Source organism: Paralichthys olivaceus, chromosome 16, assembly GCF_024713975.1.
Source record: "Paralichthys olivaceus isolate ysfri-2021 chromosome 16, ASM2471397v2, whole genome shotgun sequence".
NCBI classification, from domain to species: Eukaryota; Metazoa; Chordata; class Actinopteri; order Pleuronectiformes; family Paralichthyidae; genus Paralichthys; species Paralichthys olivaceus.
The window spans coordinates 7,125,785-7,143,984 of NC_091108.1; the positions used below are offsets into that span (position 1 = coordinate 7,125,785).

Genomic DNA, 18,200 nt, shown 5'->3' on the forward strand with positions numbered 1-18,200 from the left:
TGTTCCTCCCCTTTCTGCTTTGATTGTGCAATACCACTTCACTTCTCATTCAAGTAAACAGCTTGACTTGTCAAATATTCAAAAGTGCAGCCAAGCTTGACAATTTCCACAGAGACAGGAAAAGAAAGGGAATCTCCAGAACATGTTTTCCGACATAAATTATTTCCAGCAGAATTGTGAAAAAGGAACGTTTTGCGGTTTGATCAATTCTGAAGCAGCAAGTGTTGAGAGTAGTGCATCTTTCCTGTGTGTATCCGGAAAAGAAACCACAGATGATGTATTTTGAGATAAAAATATCTGTCTAAATATGTGATCCCCACGTGCCGTTGCTTATACACTAAATGCTCATCAAAATGTCCTTGACCAGAAGCTAATGTATTTTGAATGCTTTCTTTCATCAACTAGTCTAACAGCTCCAAATATTAAAGTTCATTATCCAACATGAGTAAAAAGGTGAAACCACATAATGTTTTTAAATATTTGTATTGATTATTGCTCATTTAAGCCCAAGAAAAGACTTATTGCAGAAAACAGCGACATCAGTGTAAACTATTGCTGTTGGCAATGCTGCACAACGGAAGCATCAGATTAGTTATATAAAGGGAGATGTATCAGTATGTTTGATCTCTAGCTAAATTAATAGCAACAGCCAGGGGTTTTATTTATTATTTTTTTATTTTCCTTAATACAAAAGCCTCAGTGCATCTATGTTTAAATAACAACAATGAGAAACAACTGTAGTGTTCTCATTTATAAATGTATTTTGTTGATACTTCTACCTGCTTCTACCAAATTGTTCTCACACCTATAATTACTTCCTGCTGTCGGCCTACAGGTGAGAATCCGCAGGTAATGAAACACTTTACAGACACCATAGCACGTCTCCATTTTAACACGGAAATACCTGAGAGGTGACGAGCACAGTTGGATGTGGGGAAAAAGGGTCAGGGGGTTAGGGGGGTGTCAGCTGTTAGGATGTCAGTGTTGTGCACTTCAGCAGAACAGAAACTCAAGGACACGTACGGTTTTCATTCGGATCACCCTGCTGCCGCACATGGCAGAACATCAGAGAGGGATGAAAGGACGGAAAGTGGCACATTAGGATGAGTGAAAGCTGGATATTTTACAGTGAGTGATCTGCAGAAGCAAAAACCAGAGAACATGAACCTACAATCCCATAAGGATTCACTGCAGATTAGTTGTTTGAAAGTGAAGTAGCACAGTCAAATAAAGTAAAAACTCGAATGACACTCACAGTCCATACCTCTGCCACAGCCCAACAGTCCCCTTCAATTCAAGTCACACCACAATGCGTGCACATATATTCAGTCTCTCAAATATGCCTGTTTTTTTAGTCAAGATCCATGAATTATCCCTTTGATTGGTGAAAATTTAAAGAACACCCCATCTGTTATGTTAATGTTAAAGAAACGTGGATCTACCCCAATTTAATGGGTTCTTACTCAGACCATTTTCCATCCTTCCATCCAGTTTTAAGGGAATATATTTAATAATTGTGGCATAATCCTGCTGACAAACCAACCAATGGGGGGACAATATAACCTCTTTGGTGGAGGTAATAATAGGCCTTGACTTTCTTATCATCCTTTCCAATGAGGCCAAGTTGATAATCATTCCCCAGTGCACTGTAGCTGCTCAGCTCCAAACATCAGAAAGACAAAGTTAGCAACTTGGTAGTGATCTTACCGGAACATTTAGCTGCTAAAAAGACAGATATTTCCCACAGGAGTCGGTAGAAACCAAAAACCAAACTACCAGCTAGACAGAAAAACGATTCTTAATGTTGTTGCTGGATGTGTAAATAAGGCTACGGCTTCCTAAGACGTTCGTCATGTCAACTTAAAAGGGAATAATCTAGTTTATGTTAACAGCTTGTTTCTGCGGCTCCCAAGTGGCCAGAAAATATTTTTTTGTCATTGACAACATTAAACAATAATATTTCTTCATGTTTTGAATGGATTATTATTATCATCAAACTAGCTAAACTGTAAATAAAACAGATGATTATTGTATAAAAATGAGTCCGATATAGATGGAAAAGATCATAGCCAGAAGAACTCCCTTTGTCTCTTGTCGATCCTTCACTCTTTCCCCGGGCCTCTTGTGTTTTAACCTACAAGCCAGCCCTCCCAGTCTTATCAAACATGCATTAGCCATGCTGCACTTGATCGTATGGAGCCTCTGAGCTCTCTCATGGCTCAAGCACATCTTGCTGTCGGCAAGTTCATCTCCCACAAACCAACTGGTGCACAGTGGGACGTACAGACGTCTATCTTTGGTTCGGCACAGGATCCCCCAACTGCGACTGTATATTAGAAAAAGCAGGTAAATCTATATTTAAAAAGAGGCCACTTTAAAAGAGGTCGTCGAATAAAGTTACACTATTTTAACTGATCCATCTCTGTGTTGAATTTCAAAGATTCAATTTAGAGGTATTTCATGATGTCTGCAAAAAATTCATTTCTCAACACGAAAAAATACATTTTCCAGGAAAGCCAATATATCCCCGGATCTCGGCTGAAAGTTACATCCCCGCTCTGAAAGCTCAAACCCGTGAGTGATACAAAAATAAAGAGCAAGAGGACAGAGAAAGAGAGGATGTTAATAGAGAGAGACAGAGACACAGCACACTACACACAGTCATTATGAAGGATCTGGGTCATGTCACTAAGAAGCAGGGCATTGATGGCACTGATACAACATATTGTGAAAATGACCCACTGTCAGACTGTACCATTGTTCAATCATAAAATATGTACACAGTTAATATACTTCAGCCTGAACCCAAAATAAATTATGCCATTCTCATGCTGAGATATATCACACATATAAATATAAAACTGTTCCCTCTTCCTAGGAAGCTTTTAATCAGAGCACCTTGGATCTACGTATCATTGAGGAAAATATACAGTATATCCACATCCTCTTAAAACCCAGACCATTCTTGGGTAGAGGACAACGTATCCACAGATTGTGTGGAGTTCTACAGGGTCAAGCATCACCAAACACAGGTGAACAGCTCTTTGTGCAGCAGCGGTTCTGGGGACTGAGTCCTGCAGTCGGTTTTTACTTGTCACGGCTCAATTACTGCAGAAAGAAAGCTGTAGCATCATCACAGGCCAAACAAAAAGACCATTCCCAACAGGCGGGTTTAGAATGATCACTGAACCAGTTAACATCCATTTTAACATCTTGATTATCACCTAAATATTTAAATTAAGCAAAAATGTTGAATCTTGACTGGTTCCAGCTTTTCACAAGCAACAAATGGCTGATTTTGTTTTGTGTTTTATATTATTGTTAATATTTTCCACTGCATATTTAATATATTTGGCTACTGATCAGAAAGAAAGTACATTTTTGACAGGAAAAACCAATCACTTGATAACCGACACATGAAATGCTGCTGAAATAACAAATACTTTTGACCTCAGCCCTGGTACTTCACTAGATAAATGTTTATCTGCAGAGAATCTTGGACCAGAGAAGTCCAAAGTGGAGCCTGCAGCAAAAAGTCATCCTGTGATAACCTCTGATTTGTCCCACCAGATGGGTTTGATAACTCAAGGCCAAAGTGTAGATTACATGATCGATGACAAGCATCTCTACTGGCTGTTGGAGGTGAACACCAGAGCCCATGCGGTTCCCCTGCCTGAGGAGAGGACTGAGACGATGCTGTGTCTACAGCCAGGCTCACACTGACAGTTCTTCAAGATTTGCAATGATCGTGCCATCTGGTATATTAAGGGGACTGACATTTATGAGTGTGTGCCATTTGTTGCAGATATAAATAAATAAATGTAAATTAATAAATAAAAATCAGGATCTAGCAGATTTAAATAGAAAATACTGTAACTACCACCAATGTGAAGCTGACATAACAGTAGTTAATCAACACTTTTTAATATATCTTCAATTATCTAGACCAAACATGATGGACTTAAAGCAGAATGTCCAGGATGCAGGGACAATAACATTGGTGAACTTATTTTGGTGGATTTGCTAATCAGGTGTTCATTGTAATTTAAACTGATAAATCCCTGCAAAGAAAACGGAGGTTGTCGTTTCCCGTGGACAAGACAAAAAATGGTGAAGGTGAAGAGCAGAGGGGCAGGAAAATGCTGCATGAGACACAGAAACATTGACTGTTAAAGAGATATCTCAATCAAGTTTGCAGTGAATCTGAACACCCTCTACATTCGCTACCAAGTGCATTCTATTTAAAAGGGAAGTTAATGCTTCATCTTATTTGGAAAATCTACAGTTATTTGACACGAAACTTGTCATTTGATTATTAGAGCCAGAAAACTGTGCCTGCTGACGTCTGTGGAGATTCTTGTAACAACAGAAGACAACAGAGTACAATAGGAACGGAGACGAAAGCGAGTTTAGATGAAAAGAGCCTAGTGAGAGTCAGAACAGAGGAGGAGAGAGTAAGAGCCAACCAAATCAGAACAAAACTGCAGTGTTCAACCCGGCTCCACTCAGCTCTGTCCATGCGGATATTAAATTGCCTCTCAGCTGTCTCTCGTCTGAAGGAGGTTGAACTGTTTTAAAGTCTGAGATCACACTGCCTTTCTGCTGTTCTTTCTACTTCTACGCTGAAGAACCCAGTTCCCTGCTTTGTTGCCAAGGTCCACTCTTTCTCCCACTTCTTTTCTCTTTTTCAGATGAAAGTGACAACACAAAGAGAAATCAATGAGACGCCGTGGCGTGGAAAGGCATTTGATGGAATGCCAGAGTGTTTCCACGTTAAGTCAGATGCTGAATGATGATGAGGAGTTCTTCTCCGCTGCGAGCAGGCTGCACCCCGAGTTGTGCAAGTACAACAAAGTCCCGTCTGGAGCTGCAATCCATACAGTGCAAACGTCGTCGTCATCATCATCATCATCTCTCTCTCTCTCTCTCTCTGTGTGTGCCCTTCCTCTCAGTCTCTCTCCCTCTCTCTCTAATCCAGCTGCTCATTTGGCATCAGAGCAAAGAAATAAATGAAGTGCTTCAGAAGAAGAGAAGCTTCACTTGGGGGATTGTGGGTAGAGGGAGTGCGATGAGGATTTGGTGAGGGGTTTTAAAAACAGTTTATTTAAATGAGTGGCTTCTTTTTTGGCTTGTGGGACTTTAGGCTTAAGGCCACTACCGTCCAATTATGCTTCAATGGTTGTGGACTTAATCAACGTGGGCACTTGGAAGTTATTTTCTTTGTAGCTCTATTTAGTTTGAAAAGGAGTGTTTAATCTTTTTAAGTGTAAAAGAGAAAAAAATACAAGCTCTCTGTTATCTGTGGTCATGTTGAATAGAAAATAGAAACCAAAAGATAAACTTTAGAGACAGACAAATTAGAATAATGCTTTTACAATAATATATGAAGACAGAGAAAAAGAAATGTCTGATTAATGGCTGCTCTATTTACCTTTAAAGAGACTGACTGACTTTACTAATCGTTTGTCAGGGGAGGGACAATTCTTTCTTAGCTTAGCACAGAGACTGGAGACAAAGGGAAACAGTTAGCTAGTCTTTGTCCAGAACCTCTGCAGCTCACAGGTTCTAACTTAGAATCATTAGCACGACTCATTAGCTGTCATCAGTTTCTGCTCTCACGTGTCACTGACTTCACTTTTTAGCTTGTTTATCCACGGTATAAATCATAAAAACCATATCTTAACCAAGAAAAGGTTTTAAAAAATCGTAAGGAATGACCAATAAATAATAATTTTTCCAAAAAGTCCTGACTCCATAAGTCCAAAAGTCAAACTTATTCTCAAATAGATGGTAGCCCAGGTATACACACACACACACACACACACACACATTCCCTCTCTGAACTCGCCCCCTCGGTTGCTCAGGGATGACCCATGTAGTTCCCATGACAACAAATCCCAACTTGAAAGAGTGACCAGAAGAATGCAGCCGAGGCACCGTGAGGAGAAACCTGCAGAAACCAGTGTGCAACATGCTCTTTGCTCCTCACTGGTTTGCATCACCGAGCTTCAGGAGAGATGGAGGCTGGTTCATCTACAGAGGTAACTTCCTCTGCACTGGACTGAAAACGCGAGAACTCTCAACTGTGGAGAAATGATCACAGTATTTACACAACATGTTCCGGTCACGAAGCTACAACATACAAGAGGCTAAATAAAAAGCTAAACAACGATTTTACAGGTTGATCATTTAATCCCAGAGACTTAGAAGTATATGTCTGCTTAAAGAAATGTTTTCACTTTGTATCCTCAAAAAACAGACTACGTCAAAATTTGCAATGGTTGTAATGTCAGGTGCTAACTCGAGATAAATGTATCACTGTGTTAAAACAGGTTGCATCACGCAAGCTAGTTCTTATTTAGAGATTACTTTTAACTAAATATTGTTAGGCTAATATCCTGGGCTAGCTGTTGCATAGCTAATTGAACAAACCAACAATGCAAAAGACTGAAATACTCAAATATTCACATTGTAGATCACATTTGGGAGATTCTTTTAAAAAATGTAGTTTAAATGATAAATCTAAACCCAAATCATTTCAATTAGTTTGCAGTGCTTAGTCTTTCTCTTATTTGCTCTTGATTGGAAGGTACTAAAACTTTTCCAAAAGCAATTTTAGCCCAGTCTTTCAGTTTTCATTAGACTATTTTTCAAGTTTTAATTGTGTAAGCTGATTAACTACATCACTAGTTGGAAACTGGTTAGCAATTACCACAAACTTAACGTCATTTGCAGGTAGCTGATGCAACTGAATCCAGCTTTTGCCACAAGCGAGACTGTGACCTTCTGGTTCCAGATCAGCCCGATTAACCACAGACCCAAACACCACCCTGCCACCTGTAATTCAACAGCCTCATGCCATCTCTGTGCTACATCTGAGGAGCCTGGAGTCAAGTCACAGACAGCACACGTTTTCACAGCAGATGGTCGGACGATGCTTCTGCAGCGTTGAGATGCTGGAGCAGCAAGAGATTAAACCAACAGCTGATGAAATAATTTCAACTCAAGGTCCACTTACTAATCATATTAATGTTCTGTTCAAGAGTCCTATTGAGAGGAGACGTGTGCTGTACCAGGACCCTGAAACTTAAGCAGTTCCATTAAAATTAGCAATAATTCTATTATGAACAGCTTCTTAGTTCTGTAAAAAAAATGGTCTAACAATCCATGAGATATAATCTGCTGATGAGAACTTTGTGATACAGTCAAAAGCTCCAGTGACTGGACCTTCAGCCAAATGAGAAACTCTCTTGGAGTCTATGTGAAATACACAGAGAACATAATGTACAGATTACATAATATTAATTTGACTACATGATAATCCTGAGAATGCAACTGACAATCTTTAAATCTTTAATCAATCTGTTGATTATTTTGATCATTATTCCAAAAAAAATGCCTAGTGATTAAAACTCCTTGTCATTTTTAAAACTATCAACTCCAGTTAGTGTGTTTTGGACAGAATAACCTTTTGATTAAAAATTACTAAATACTAAATAATGATAAAGATGTTAATCTTACAGGATAAATGATCTACAATCTAATCTAATCTGTCAGCTGAGTACAGGGAAGAGTAAACCTAAACTGTTATCCGTATAAAAATCCTCATCATCATTTCCAAACGTAGCTCCAGCTTCTTGCGCTGTTGGTTAAACAACACAAGCATTTTCACAACGTCCTCTTGGGCTTGCAGAAACATTTCCCACTGTTTTCTAACATGTATATGACTTATACTGTAGAATGAGTAACCAAGGAAACAATCAGCAAATTAACAGTGATAACAACACAGACGTTGCTCTTTCACTGAATTGCAATTGAACAACCAACGACAATAAAAGTATAAGAAAATGTTTAGTGCATCGAAGGGAACATTGAAAACTAGGCTGAAGCTGCGGTGCAACTTAGGTGATGAAGAGCAAGGCTAGTTCCAGTCCACTTGCTCCTAGCCTGTGCAGCAGTGGCCCTAAAGAGATACTTTGTCATAAATGAGAGAGATGTCAGGTTGGATTACGGTCTAGGTGCAGAGCTTCTGTGTAAACGCCTGGTTAGTTCATGATGAGGAAGCCTCCTCCTCCTCCTCCTCCTCTCTGTCATTGCTCCAGTGTAATGTACATCCTGATCTCACTGTAACTGAGATGCTGTATTCCTCAGCTTCCTTTAAAAAAAATGGAGGAGATTGTTGCAAACAGTGTACAGACCTTTTTCTTTTTTTTTAAATGAAACCTCCCAGTGGTTGAACAGTGTGAGGAGATGTGGTTGTGTTGAGGGGCAGTGCAGGGTGAAGCCTAGTATGGCGTTTGTTTAAAAAAAAGAAGAAGAGAAATAAAGAAATAGAAAAAGGCTGCTGGTTGGTGGATGTGTTCCATGATAACAAAAAAAGGGCAGAGCGATGCAAACACAGTTCTGTAGTAGCCACGGCTTCGATGGAGGCTGGAGCTGTGCAGGACTGCGAGATAAACGAGTGGAAACAAAGAAAAAGCGAGGATGCGATGCAGAAGCCAACAATGCACCTACCTTGATGTTGTCAGGAGGAGTCCTGTGTTTCCTGGAGCTGCTTTCATTCAGGGGGTGGGTGGGTGGGGGGGGTAAAGTGTCAAAGGCGGACAATGTTGAATCGGTGGAGTTTAAAAAGAAAAAAAGAAAAACACAGGAGAAGCTAAAGGCTCAGTCCAGTTCTGCTCGTTCTCTGTGATGTCTGTGTCTGGTCCTCGCTGCTGCTGCTGCTGCTGCTGGGGGGAGAAACGCGTGATGTTACGTTAGCACAGCGGCTAACATCACCCGCAACGACGTCCTACCGCAAACCGCAGAGAGGAGAGACGCCATCCTCATGTTTCCCCCGTCATCCCGCGGTGTTTGGCTGAGGATTAGGAAGAAAGCGAAGAGGAAGGATGCTCCGAGGCAGGTCCTTTCACTCCTGCTGCCTACGGAAGCTCGGAGGGTCCACACACCCCTTCGCCTTTATTTTTGTTTTCATGTGATAAATAAAAAATGATTCTATTATTTTGATATATTTAGTTCACATTGCTTTCATTACAAACCTCACAAGGCAGTACAAATATTTAAATGTTTTTAGATTTCTTACATTCTTAAAAGATTTTATAAATGAAATACCCTGTACATATATTCTTCATTAATCTTAACTGTACATGATTTAAGTCTGTATTACTTCCCTCAGTTCACCACGATCACTTTAATCATTCAGTATTTATCTACGTTCTTTCAATCAGGTTCACAGATGTTATCTTGTTCACCGTCCTTTTACACTTCTCTTACTTTATAATTTTGGCTTCACAGCGTATGTATGATCTGGTCCCATATTTCAAAGTTTATTGAAACTTATCTAAGTTTAAATCTGTACAAAAAATTGGGAAAATCAATTTTATGTTGAGCCAACCTGCTTGGTTTGGTCCTGGTAAACAAACACATTTCTCACATATTGTGTGGATTTTACATCTACACAATATGTAGCACGTGTTTAAAAACAGAGGAGGACATTTTTTTCTCAAGGAAGTAAAAATGAGAATGAATGAATGAAAATGGTCCTCAATTACTGAAATAAAACTTACAAGGTTTTGTCCTTCATGTTTCTAATATCTGTTTGATTATTATATTTATTGATTAGACTTTATACCATGGACATTTTAGATTAATAATGATGTTAGTTAAGAAGAGTCTCTTTGAAATTTGAATGACTGAATTGTTGATTTTGCATTTAAATAAATTACATCACAAAAAAAACCTCTTATCATAACATTTTTCTAATTAACACTTTTTAGAGGTTTATTTTCAAAGTTTGTATGTTTGCTCTACATCTCATTCACTCAACTGATTAGATTCATCATTGACTCTTTATAATCAACATCACTATTTGTTTGGTCTTTAAATTGGAAATGTATGTATGTACAGTACCAGTTTTATTTTAGCACCACAGATGTTGTGGTGTTCTGCTCCATCTAGTGGAAATACGAAGAAACGCACGTTGACTGCATGGAAACAACTTAATCGTGAACAGATCCACTTCAATCCATTGGCTCGTGTTTAAAAGACAAGTGCAAATAAGAAAAAAGAGGAAAAGTTATATTCAGTTGAATCAGAGATCTTGATTGGACCATTTTATTTTTCTCAAGGACATTAATGAAGCCAGAAGGAAGATCTGTTTTTCTTATTATACACAACGTCAAAAACATCAGTTATTTTCTGATCACCATCACATCAACAAAGAAAACACACAGTACCAACTACAGTCACTGAAAGCCAGGGGTTTGGTACGGAGCCTGGTGCAGTTTCATCTTGGTTTAATCATAAAACCATCGTAAAGGGGAAAGATGATTCTGCAGTCGAGACACAATTGAGAGGTCGGGTCTACGTATTCTTTAGTCTACTCAGCCCCCCCCCCCCATGTTAGAATCAACGTTTGCTATTCACTTTCAGAGCTTCACAAGAAGAGTCAAAGAAAGATTTCAGACAATTCACAACGAGCTGTGGTCTGTCACCCAAGTGGAATGATGCCTAAAGAACAAAATGTGTTTCTAAAGATGTCACCAACAAACATGAGACTGAATATTGCAGCATTTTGCACTCGGTGTCCACATCCACTCTATTCTACTGTCAGCTGGCAGCCAAAGGTTCAGGAAACCTCATGAAAAATAACTTGTTTACCCAGATTTCTTAGTTACCATTAAAGAAATCCACCTGAAACACTGTACAGCAGCCAGCTGACAGTAACATGAAGAGTAAAGAGCTGTGTTGTGATATACCAGGAGTCAATGCGCACTCTACACACACACAAGTCAGATTTACACACACAAAGGAATGTTAGAAAACATATAGGAAAACAGATGTGAACAGTTTACATTTGATATTAATCTCACCTGATGATTTTGGTGGAAATGCATTTTTAAATCTGTGAGTTGATAAGGTACAAGTCCATAATTTTTACCCAGAGTCTTGGACATCAGAGCACCTGAGATTGCTAAAAATACACGTCAGCGGACAAGTGCATCAATACGGTAATATTTTCTGAAAGACTTCACGCACTTACAATCAAGTTTAAGTTAATGCTTTATAAAAATAAAAGATTCCCCTTTCCAGTCTAAAGACAAGGCTGAAGAATCTACAGAGAAAGAGGACAGAAGTTTTGTTTGTTGATGTCTAAAACCATCTTCAAAGCACGGCCATCTTTATTTACCTTCTAAAAATCAACTGAAAGACTGAACTCAAAAAGTCGAGGAGACTCTGGGGAAAAACTGGGAGTAGTGGCTGGCAGCTACGTTCAAGAACCTCATGGATTTCAAATGAAGAAAGTGAATGACAGGATGACATATTCAGAGCAGATCTGCTGCTGTGATCCGTCCTCTTACCTCTCTAATGGTTTTTAATTCAAAACCTCAGATTCTCTCTGGATTTTAAAGTAAGAAACCTGACAAATACTGGATTTGGGCCACGATGTGGAGTAAGGACCACTTGCTTATTAGCAAAGAACAGATGCAACAACAAAAAAAGAAGAAGAAAAATGACAGACCCGGCTACAAACACAAAGGGAAACACTCATGCTTCACAGGAAAATAGAAAAAAAGAAATCACGTATCCAGTGTACACACACTCGCACACACACATACACACACACACAAATGTTTTCAAATACTCTAGTGTCATTTTTAACTCATCATTCATCCAAGAGTGGTCGAGAAATGTTTATGCTATGAATATGACTCAAGCAGGTAAATGACTAGACTTGCAACAGATCTTAATGTACAATCTTTCATGTAATGTACGGTTTTGTTTGCGCTAATTGACATTTTCTCGCTCCAACTTCAAAAGGATGCACCAACGACTCTTGAATGAATAATGGTTAAAAAAAACGAGGCAAATAGAGACATTTAAATAATTTACGATGTATATACACAATAATCCATCTTTTTTTTTTCCAGCAGTGTCTTTTCATCTTCTCAGCGTGTGAAAGCCCTCTAGTCGCCCATCTTTACTTTCGACGTCTGTAGGGGAGAAAACAAACAAACATCATATATACAAATTATTAGAGTATTTGAAATTCAAACACAGCTTGAGTCACCCTGTTTCAGGAAAATGCGGCAATGTCGACTTTTTGGGAAATAAGAATTGTTTAGATTAACCAGAGAGGAAAAAACAATTCCGACAGGCATTCTGGGTTTTATTTTCTGAACCTGATCCAAGCCTGATGTTTTCCTTAATTGCAGGCACTTGCAGTATAGAAAAAAAAAAATCTATCAATCAAATAAAGCCCAGCCAACGCAACCTGAACATGCCTGGCATCCGGTTGGTATCCACATTCTCCTTAGCACCGACATTTCTCACAGATTCCTCTCTGACGGAGAAAAGAACAACTGTAAAGACAAATAAAGAAACTCAGCCTGACTCACTCACCTGCAGAATGGCTACAATTACACCAAACAGGCCAATGGCACTGCCGAAGATCTCCACGATGAGAATCTTGACGAAGAGGCTGGCGTTCTGGGCGTCTGCCAAAGCTGCTCCGCTGCCCACGATGCCGACACAGATGCCACAGAAGAGGTTGGAAAAGCCCACAGTCAGACCGGCTCCAAACATGGAGTAACCTTGTAGAACAGAATAAAACGAGTCAGAGATAGTCAGGACTAATCCACATGTTATATGATATGTGTAAATGTACTAAAACTTCACGTTTTTCAGGTGGATATTTCTTTTATGGCTTCACTCAGCAGCTTTATGTCCATTTTCTTACCAGCTTGATAGTTCCTTGCTCCGATGGTCTCAGGGGTTGTTCCACTGAAGTTCTGTAGAATGAAAGATTTATTTTTAGAAGCAACCAACTATCATTGTTTTGCTGTGCAGCTTCCCTCATATCCCATGTGTACAATGCAGTAAGTTATGGATGTATTTTCCTCTGTACAGTTCTGCAGCCTGAAATTCCCCTGGAGACACAAAATGGATAACTTCACTGTTTTGTGGACATTAATGATGAAGACGCTCATTGCTCACCTCGGCCATGTTGCTGATTACAATGGCCATGATGATCCCATAGATCGCAACAGCTTCACAGAAGATGATGCTGGAGGGAGACATAAAAAACAGAAGCAGAAATAAATGGAGTGAAAATAACCCTGTGGATTAACAGTCACACTGCAATCATGGAAACAGAGTAAGAATGTAATTCACTGTCTAACCTGACAGGAACTCATTGATGCTTATTTAATGGCTGCAAAGTGTTGGTTTTGCTGATGACTTGGGATTTTGCTGGAATCATTTTACAAACAAAGAGTTTGCTGATGTTGGATTTAACATCTTGTTCAGTATATACATTTCCAAAATGTATAGAATTGTTTTAAAAACATGTTTTACTGGAGCTCACTTCTTTGTTCAGCAGCAATATTCAAATACATACACAGTTACTGTATAGCTGAGTGTTTTTATGTAATTAAAACATGTGAATGTAAAACAGATAAAGACAGAATGACACTGAAACTAGTTCTGTTCTTTAGTAAACCTACCTAACCAAATTCTTGGTCTTGATTCGTGGAGCCTTGACACCACCACCAATGATGCTTGAGCCTGTGATGTAAATCCCCCTGAAAAACAAAACCAACAATAAAGATATATTTAACCTCACAGAAAATACCAGGTGACGAGGAGGTCGAGGAGGATGAAGCCTCAACAAAGATGGACTGTTCTGAAAACCACAGGGTATGAAAAGTTAAATGCCACTAAAGGGTGGCTGGTGGTTGACTTTACTTTGTCAAATTATAAAACTCCACTTGATGAAGTTATAAAAGATCAATTTGGCCACTGTGGCAGCATATTTTAACTCTCACAATAAACGTAATGTTATTGATTTATTGAAAATAGAGATACATTCAGAGAAAACTAAACGAGCAAGCAGCTCAGACAGTGACATAAAACCAAATATTTTCAGAATGGGTCTTAATGGTGAAACAAATAAGATAAAAGGAACTTCTTTCACATTTTAAATTAGGTGAATGTGACATGCATCATAATCTCGCAAAGGAAAGTGAGATCAGTGATTAAATGTGTAAATCAGAGAGGCGAGAACATTGTCAGGGATAAATCTGTTATCTAACTAGATCAGATCCGACTCTAAAGTGGATAAAATATGTTCCAGCCGTGACACAAGGGCCCACAACATCTGAAGGACTCTGAATGTGTTGCCAACAGTCGCCTGCAGCTGTAGATTCCCGTCCTGCACCGTTGGCTCTACTCAGCCCTTATCAGTAACGGTTCAGTCAGTACAGCTTGTTGAATCCGCATCAGAGGAAGTGGCTGAAAGAGCTCTCTGACTGGCTTTTCAGTCAAGAAAATGTGGGTTTGGGTTAGATAGTTGTAACAAATACTAATGGTGCATGTTGTATGAGGGTCACTGACATTATAGCTCGTGATTTAGAAGAGAACACAAGAGTTCCAGTATGACTAAATTTCAGATTTTCCACTTCCTTACTTACACATAATGTTTTCCTGAGTGGTTCAAGAAAGAGGAAATGATAAAAGACAAACCAACCTGTGCCTTACACATTGAAATGACCTGACAGAAGTCTGCAGTATATACACTTGAAACCATGGTTCTTGTTAACTACTCACCAGGCAGCTCCCACCACTGACAGAGAAATGGCCAAACCAATTCCCAGATTGGCCCACATGAAGGGAGAGGTCTCCGTGAGGAACCTGTGAGTAAAGAAGAAGAACTGTTACTATCAAAATTACAGATTTAAAGTATCTTGTATAATCAACACCTGCAAGCACCAAAAGTTATTGCAGTATTTAAACTTTGATTAAAAGTAGAACATCAAACTTCAGATTACAATACTGACTTGTTAAGAAACTATTTATTGCTCAATCTCACGCACAGTTCAACCCTCTGAAATTCATTTAAAAAAGGAATCACAATATTGTTGATAATGGAACACAACACACTGGTGTGCTTCCTGTAGTGGAAACCAGGGCCAATATCAAGCTATTTCAATTTCATATCTCTACACATGATGTTTATATTGACCGATTTCTCACACAGCCCAGCGTAACTGTACTATGTTGTATATTAAATCTGCTCAATAACAAAGTGATTAGTTGCAATTTTACAAACAATTTTTGCAACCAAGATTGAATTATGTCTTCACGATCTTTTGTATTTGCAGCATAATTGAAAAAGATTAAAACAGGTTTAGTGCTGCTCTATCAAACTATCCAAGGGGGAGGGCTCTGAATCTGTCACAGCATTATAAAGGCAAAATTTAAACCTTGTGAAACTAGTGTTTGTAGGTAGCAGTACGACTGTGCTGCCTTGCAGTTGTGCAATCTGGGAAAACTTAGTTTCATTTTGCCACTGCCATAGTGTCAGTTTAGTAGTCTAGCATATCAACAGAAAGTCACACTTGTACTTTGTGAGATGACAGAATAACATTTATTTAAGATTGAATTGTCTATGTAGTATAATTTTATCCAAAGATCTATTGAACCTTACATTGTGTTGATATTCAGAGGATTGGTTTGTCAGATTGTTTCGGGGTTTTACTCTCCTGAATGAATCCTGTTCAAATGAATGTCAGGAGCGCACAGCCGAAATCAACAGACCCGAGCAAAATGAAGACTGTGCGTATACAGACAAAATGTAAAAGAGGCTGAAAAGAGGCGATAATAATGCCAATTATTTAACGTGTAAAAAGGTGACACAGTGTAAGAAAATGTGAGGAAAAGGTGGCACTACCAGACAAACACACTCTTACACTTCTTTTACTTTGTGAATGTGACAGTGCTTGTGCTGGGACTACTCACCATGCCACATCAAAGCGGAAACCCAGGTCAAATATGGTGTAGCAGATGCCTGAAGAAACAGAGAAACTCTTAATTCACATTAGGAGAAATGTTCAGACAGCACCAGCACACTGAACTGTCAGCCTGCCATGACTCCAGTCCGTGTGCTGCCTGTGTGTCAGTGTGCAGAGGAACCTCTCCTCGGCCTCGTGTGTGCAGCAGAGTCACAGTAACGTGTTGAAGTCGTGCACAGAAGTTGCAGCCTCGGTGCGATTGTTCACTCTCACGTGAAAACTGCTGCAGTTCCCATTTCGGACCCAGTCAGCTGTGTGTGCGAGCTGCAAACCAGCTGACGTTAGCTTAGCTTCGTTACATGGCCTTAAACGTACCAATAAAATAATATGAATAACAACCAGTGAGTCAATAACAACAGAGAGGAGAATGAGTCACCATGCATTTCAAACACTGCTGTCCAGGGCTTGAAGCTGATGATGCTAGCGGTTAGGCATTAGCTAGCTAGCTAGCAGTGGATTACGCTTCTGCTAGCGACATGCTAACAGGCACGGAAGAAAAAGCTGCCTGTTCCGAATGATAACATAATAAACGATGACAGTAAAGTGTTGTGACTTGTATCGTGTCGTCCATTCACCACTGTGCGAGTGTAACCTTGTCTAGCTAGCCGCTAAATTAGCTTGCCAGCAGATGCTAGGTGATAAAACGGAAACAGCCGCAGCCGCTCTGGCTCCATGTTTTAGCCTGGTCCCTAATCACCGCTGTCAAACGCTAAAACTCACGTTTCCACGCAAACACAACGAGCGACTGTGTGATAACTACTTCACGAGTCCAGGAAACAAACGCTTCCGATCATTTTATTCCACATTCGGGCTCGTTTTCAGGGGGAAACCATGATCTCACCGACGATGAGTATGGTGCTCCAGAAGGCCAAAGTGACCCCCGTGTAAAGAATGGCGTGTCCGTTCATCATCCACTCCAACAACATGTATCCGAGCTGCAGGGTCGGCGGGAGACGGTGGCTCCGATGTCCGATCAGACGCCACAGAGGTAAAGGTGGAGAGGAACCAGAGTGTGAGGAGGCGCTGTCAGTCTGATGATGGAGGAGGAAGAGGAGAGTCCGTCAGCTGATCCTCACACGGGCATGTGACTGAGGAGCAGGGCCGCGTCCCCTTCTGCGGAGTGTTCGCGTCCTAACAAGGAAACCACGAAGGTGACATCCACACACTGCAACTCGGTGCAAGTACTCAAGTACTGTACTCAGCGTGTATGTGGAAGGGTGTATATAATGCACATACTCAGCATTTTTTAATTGAATTGATTTATTTTTATTCTGTTGCCTTTTTTAATATTATAATTACATATATACGGTGTGTCATAAAATCCTCAGAATTGTTTCTTCATTATTTTCTTGAGACTAATTCAACTCGATGTTTTTAGTCGGGGCCTCATATCACTTTTGAAATGTTCAACCAAAGAGATTTTACCCTCACAATGTCTATTCAAGCCAAAATCAATGATTTGTCAATTGCACAGGAAAATATAAATCATATAAAACTTTTCTGGGACGCACACTTTTAACTAGTCATAGTTGTAATGGAATGCGTCCATGAAGGCTGCATTCCACACGGATTGCAGATAGTGGACACTAGATGTCCCTGTTGATCAGCTTGGTTTGTACTTGTGAGCAATCACTCAAGCTTGTATGCATCACTTCTTTCTTTCTTTCTTTCTCTCTTTCTTTCTCCAAAAAATCAAAACAACAACAATAATAATAATACAATCATTGTTATTACAACTATCTCTTGCCCTCTGTCTTCTCTCCTTCCTCTCTCTTCTCTTACTCCCTCTCCCCATCACCAGGTGTTGGCCTGGTGTACTAATTGTGTGTCATCTCTATAATATTGTGAGGTCTCAACCTGACTATGTAAAGAGATAATGTATATTGTGGATTGTTCGCTGTACGAATAAAATCAAAAAGATCCAAATCAAAGATCTTACACGATTGAGCCACGCTGGACAGAAGAAAATGTCACAAGAAGAAAATATTTCTACATTTCTCAGGGAGCTGCGACGTCCCTGAATGTCAAGTGTGACAGGAAAACACTTTGCAGCTGCAAAACAAAAATACAATCGAAATACAATCTATTGAAGAAACAGTAAACCACCAAGCTGTGGGTTGAATGCTTCTTTCTTCTGGTTCTTGAGAGACTGATTCAAAATTGACAGAAAGAAGCTGCAGCCTCTTTCATAACAAACACTTTCTATCATTCTCAGCCGTCCATTCTAAACCGGGATCTTTGGAATGGATAGATCCTCCGCTCCATGAGCGTGCAGCTTCTGTGCAGAGAAAATCCCACATGTTTATTAACTGCTGTTGAAATTGTGAATGTAGAACATTTTGAGTTTAT

The 18,200-nt window shown here is 39.6% G+C and overlaps 2 protein-coding genes across 2 annotated transcripts in view; both read right to left on the reverse strand.

Moving 5' to 3' along the window:
- b4galt2 (UDP-Gal:betaGlcNAc beta 1,4- galactosyltransferase, polypeptide 2) overlaps positions 1–8,946 on the reverse strand; it is a 117,297-nt gene extending 108,351 nt beyond the window's left edge. The window contains exon 1 of the mRNA XM_069511324.1: positions 8,515–8,946. The gene's annotated coding sequence lies outside the window, so the exon portion shown is untranslated. The remainder of the gene's footprint in view (positions 1–8,514) is intronic.
- Positions 8,947–10,080: 1,134 nt separating this feature from the next.
- atp6v0b (ATPase H+ transporting V0 subunit b) lies at positions 10,081–16,987 on the reverse strand. Its single transcript, XM_020111856.2, has 8 exons — positions 16,693–16,987; positions 15,799–15,847; positions 14,608–14,691; positions 13,506–13,583; positions 12,997–13,066; positions 12,740–12,791; positions 12,403–12,593; positions 10,081–11,993 (listed from the first exon to the last, which is right to left on the reverse strand). Exons 1-8 carry the CDS (start codon positions 16,775–16,777, stop codon positions 11,967–11,969), a joined length of 636 nt encoding a protein of 211 aa, XP_019967415.1. The 5' UTR covers positions 16,778–16,987; the 3' UTR covers positions 10,081–11,966.
- Positions 16,988–18,200: the final 1,213 nt, after the last annotated feature.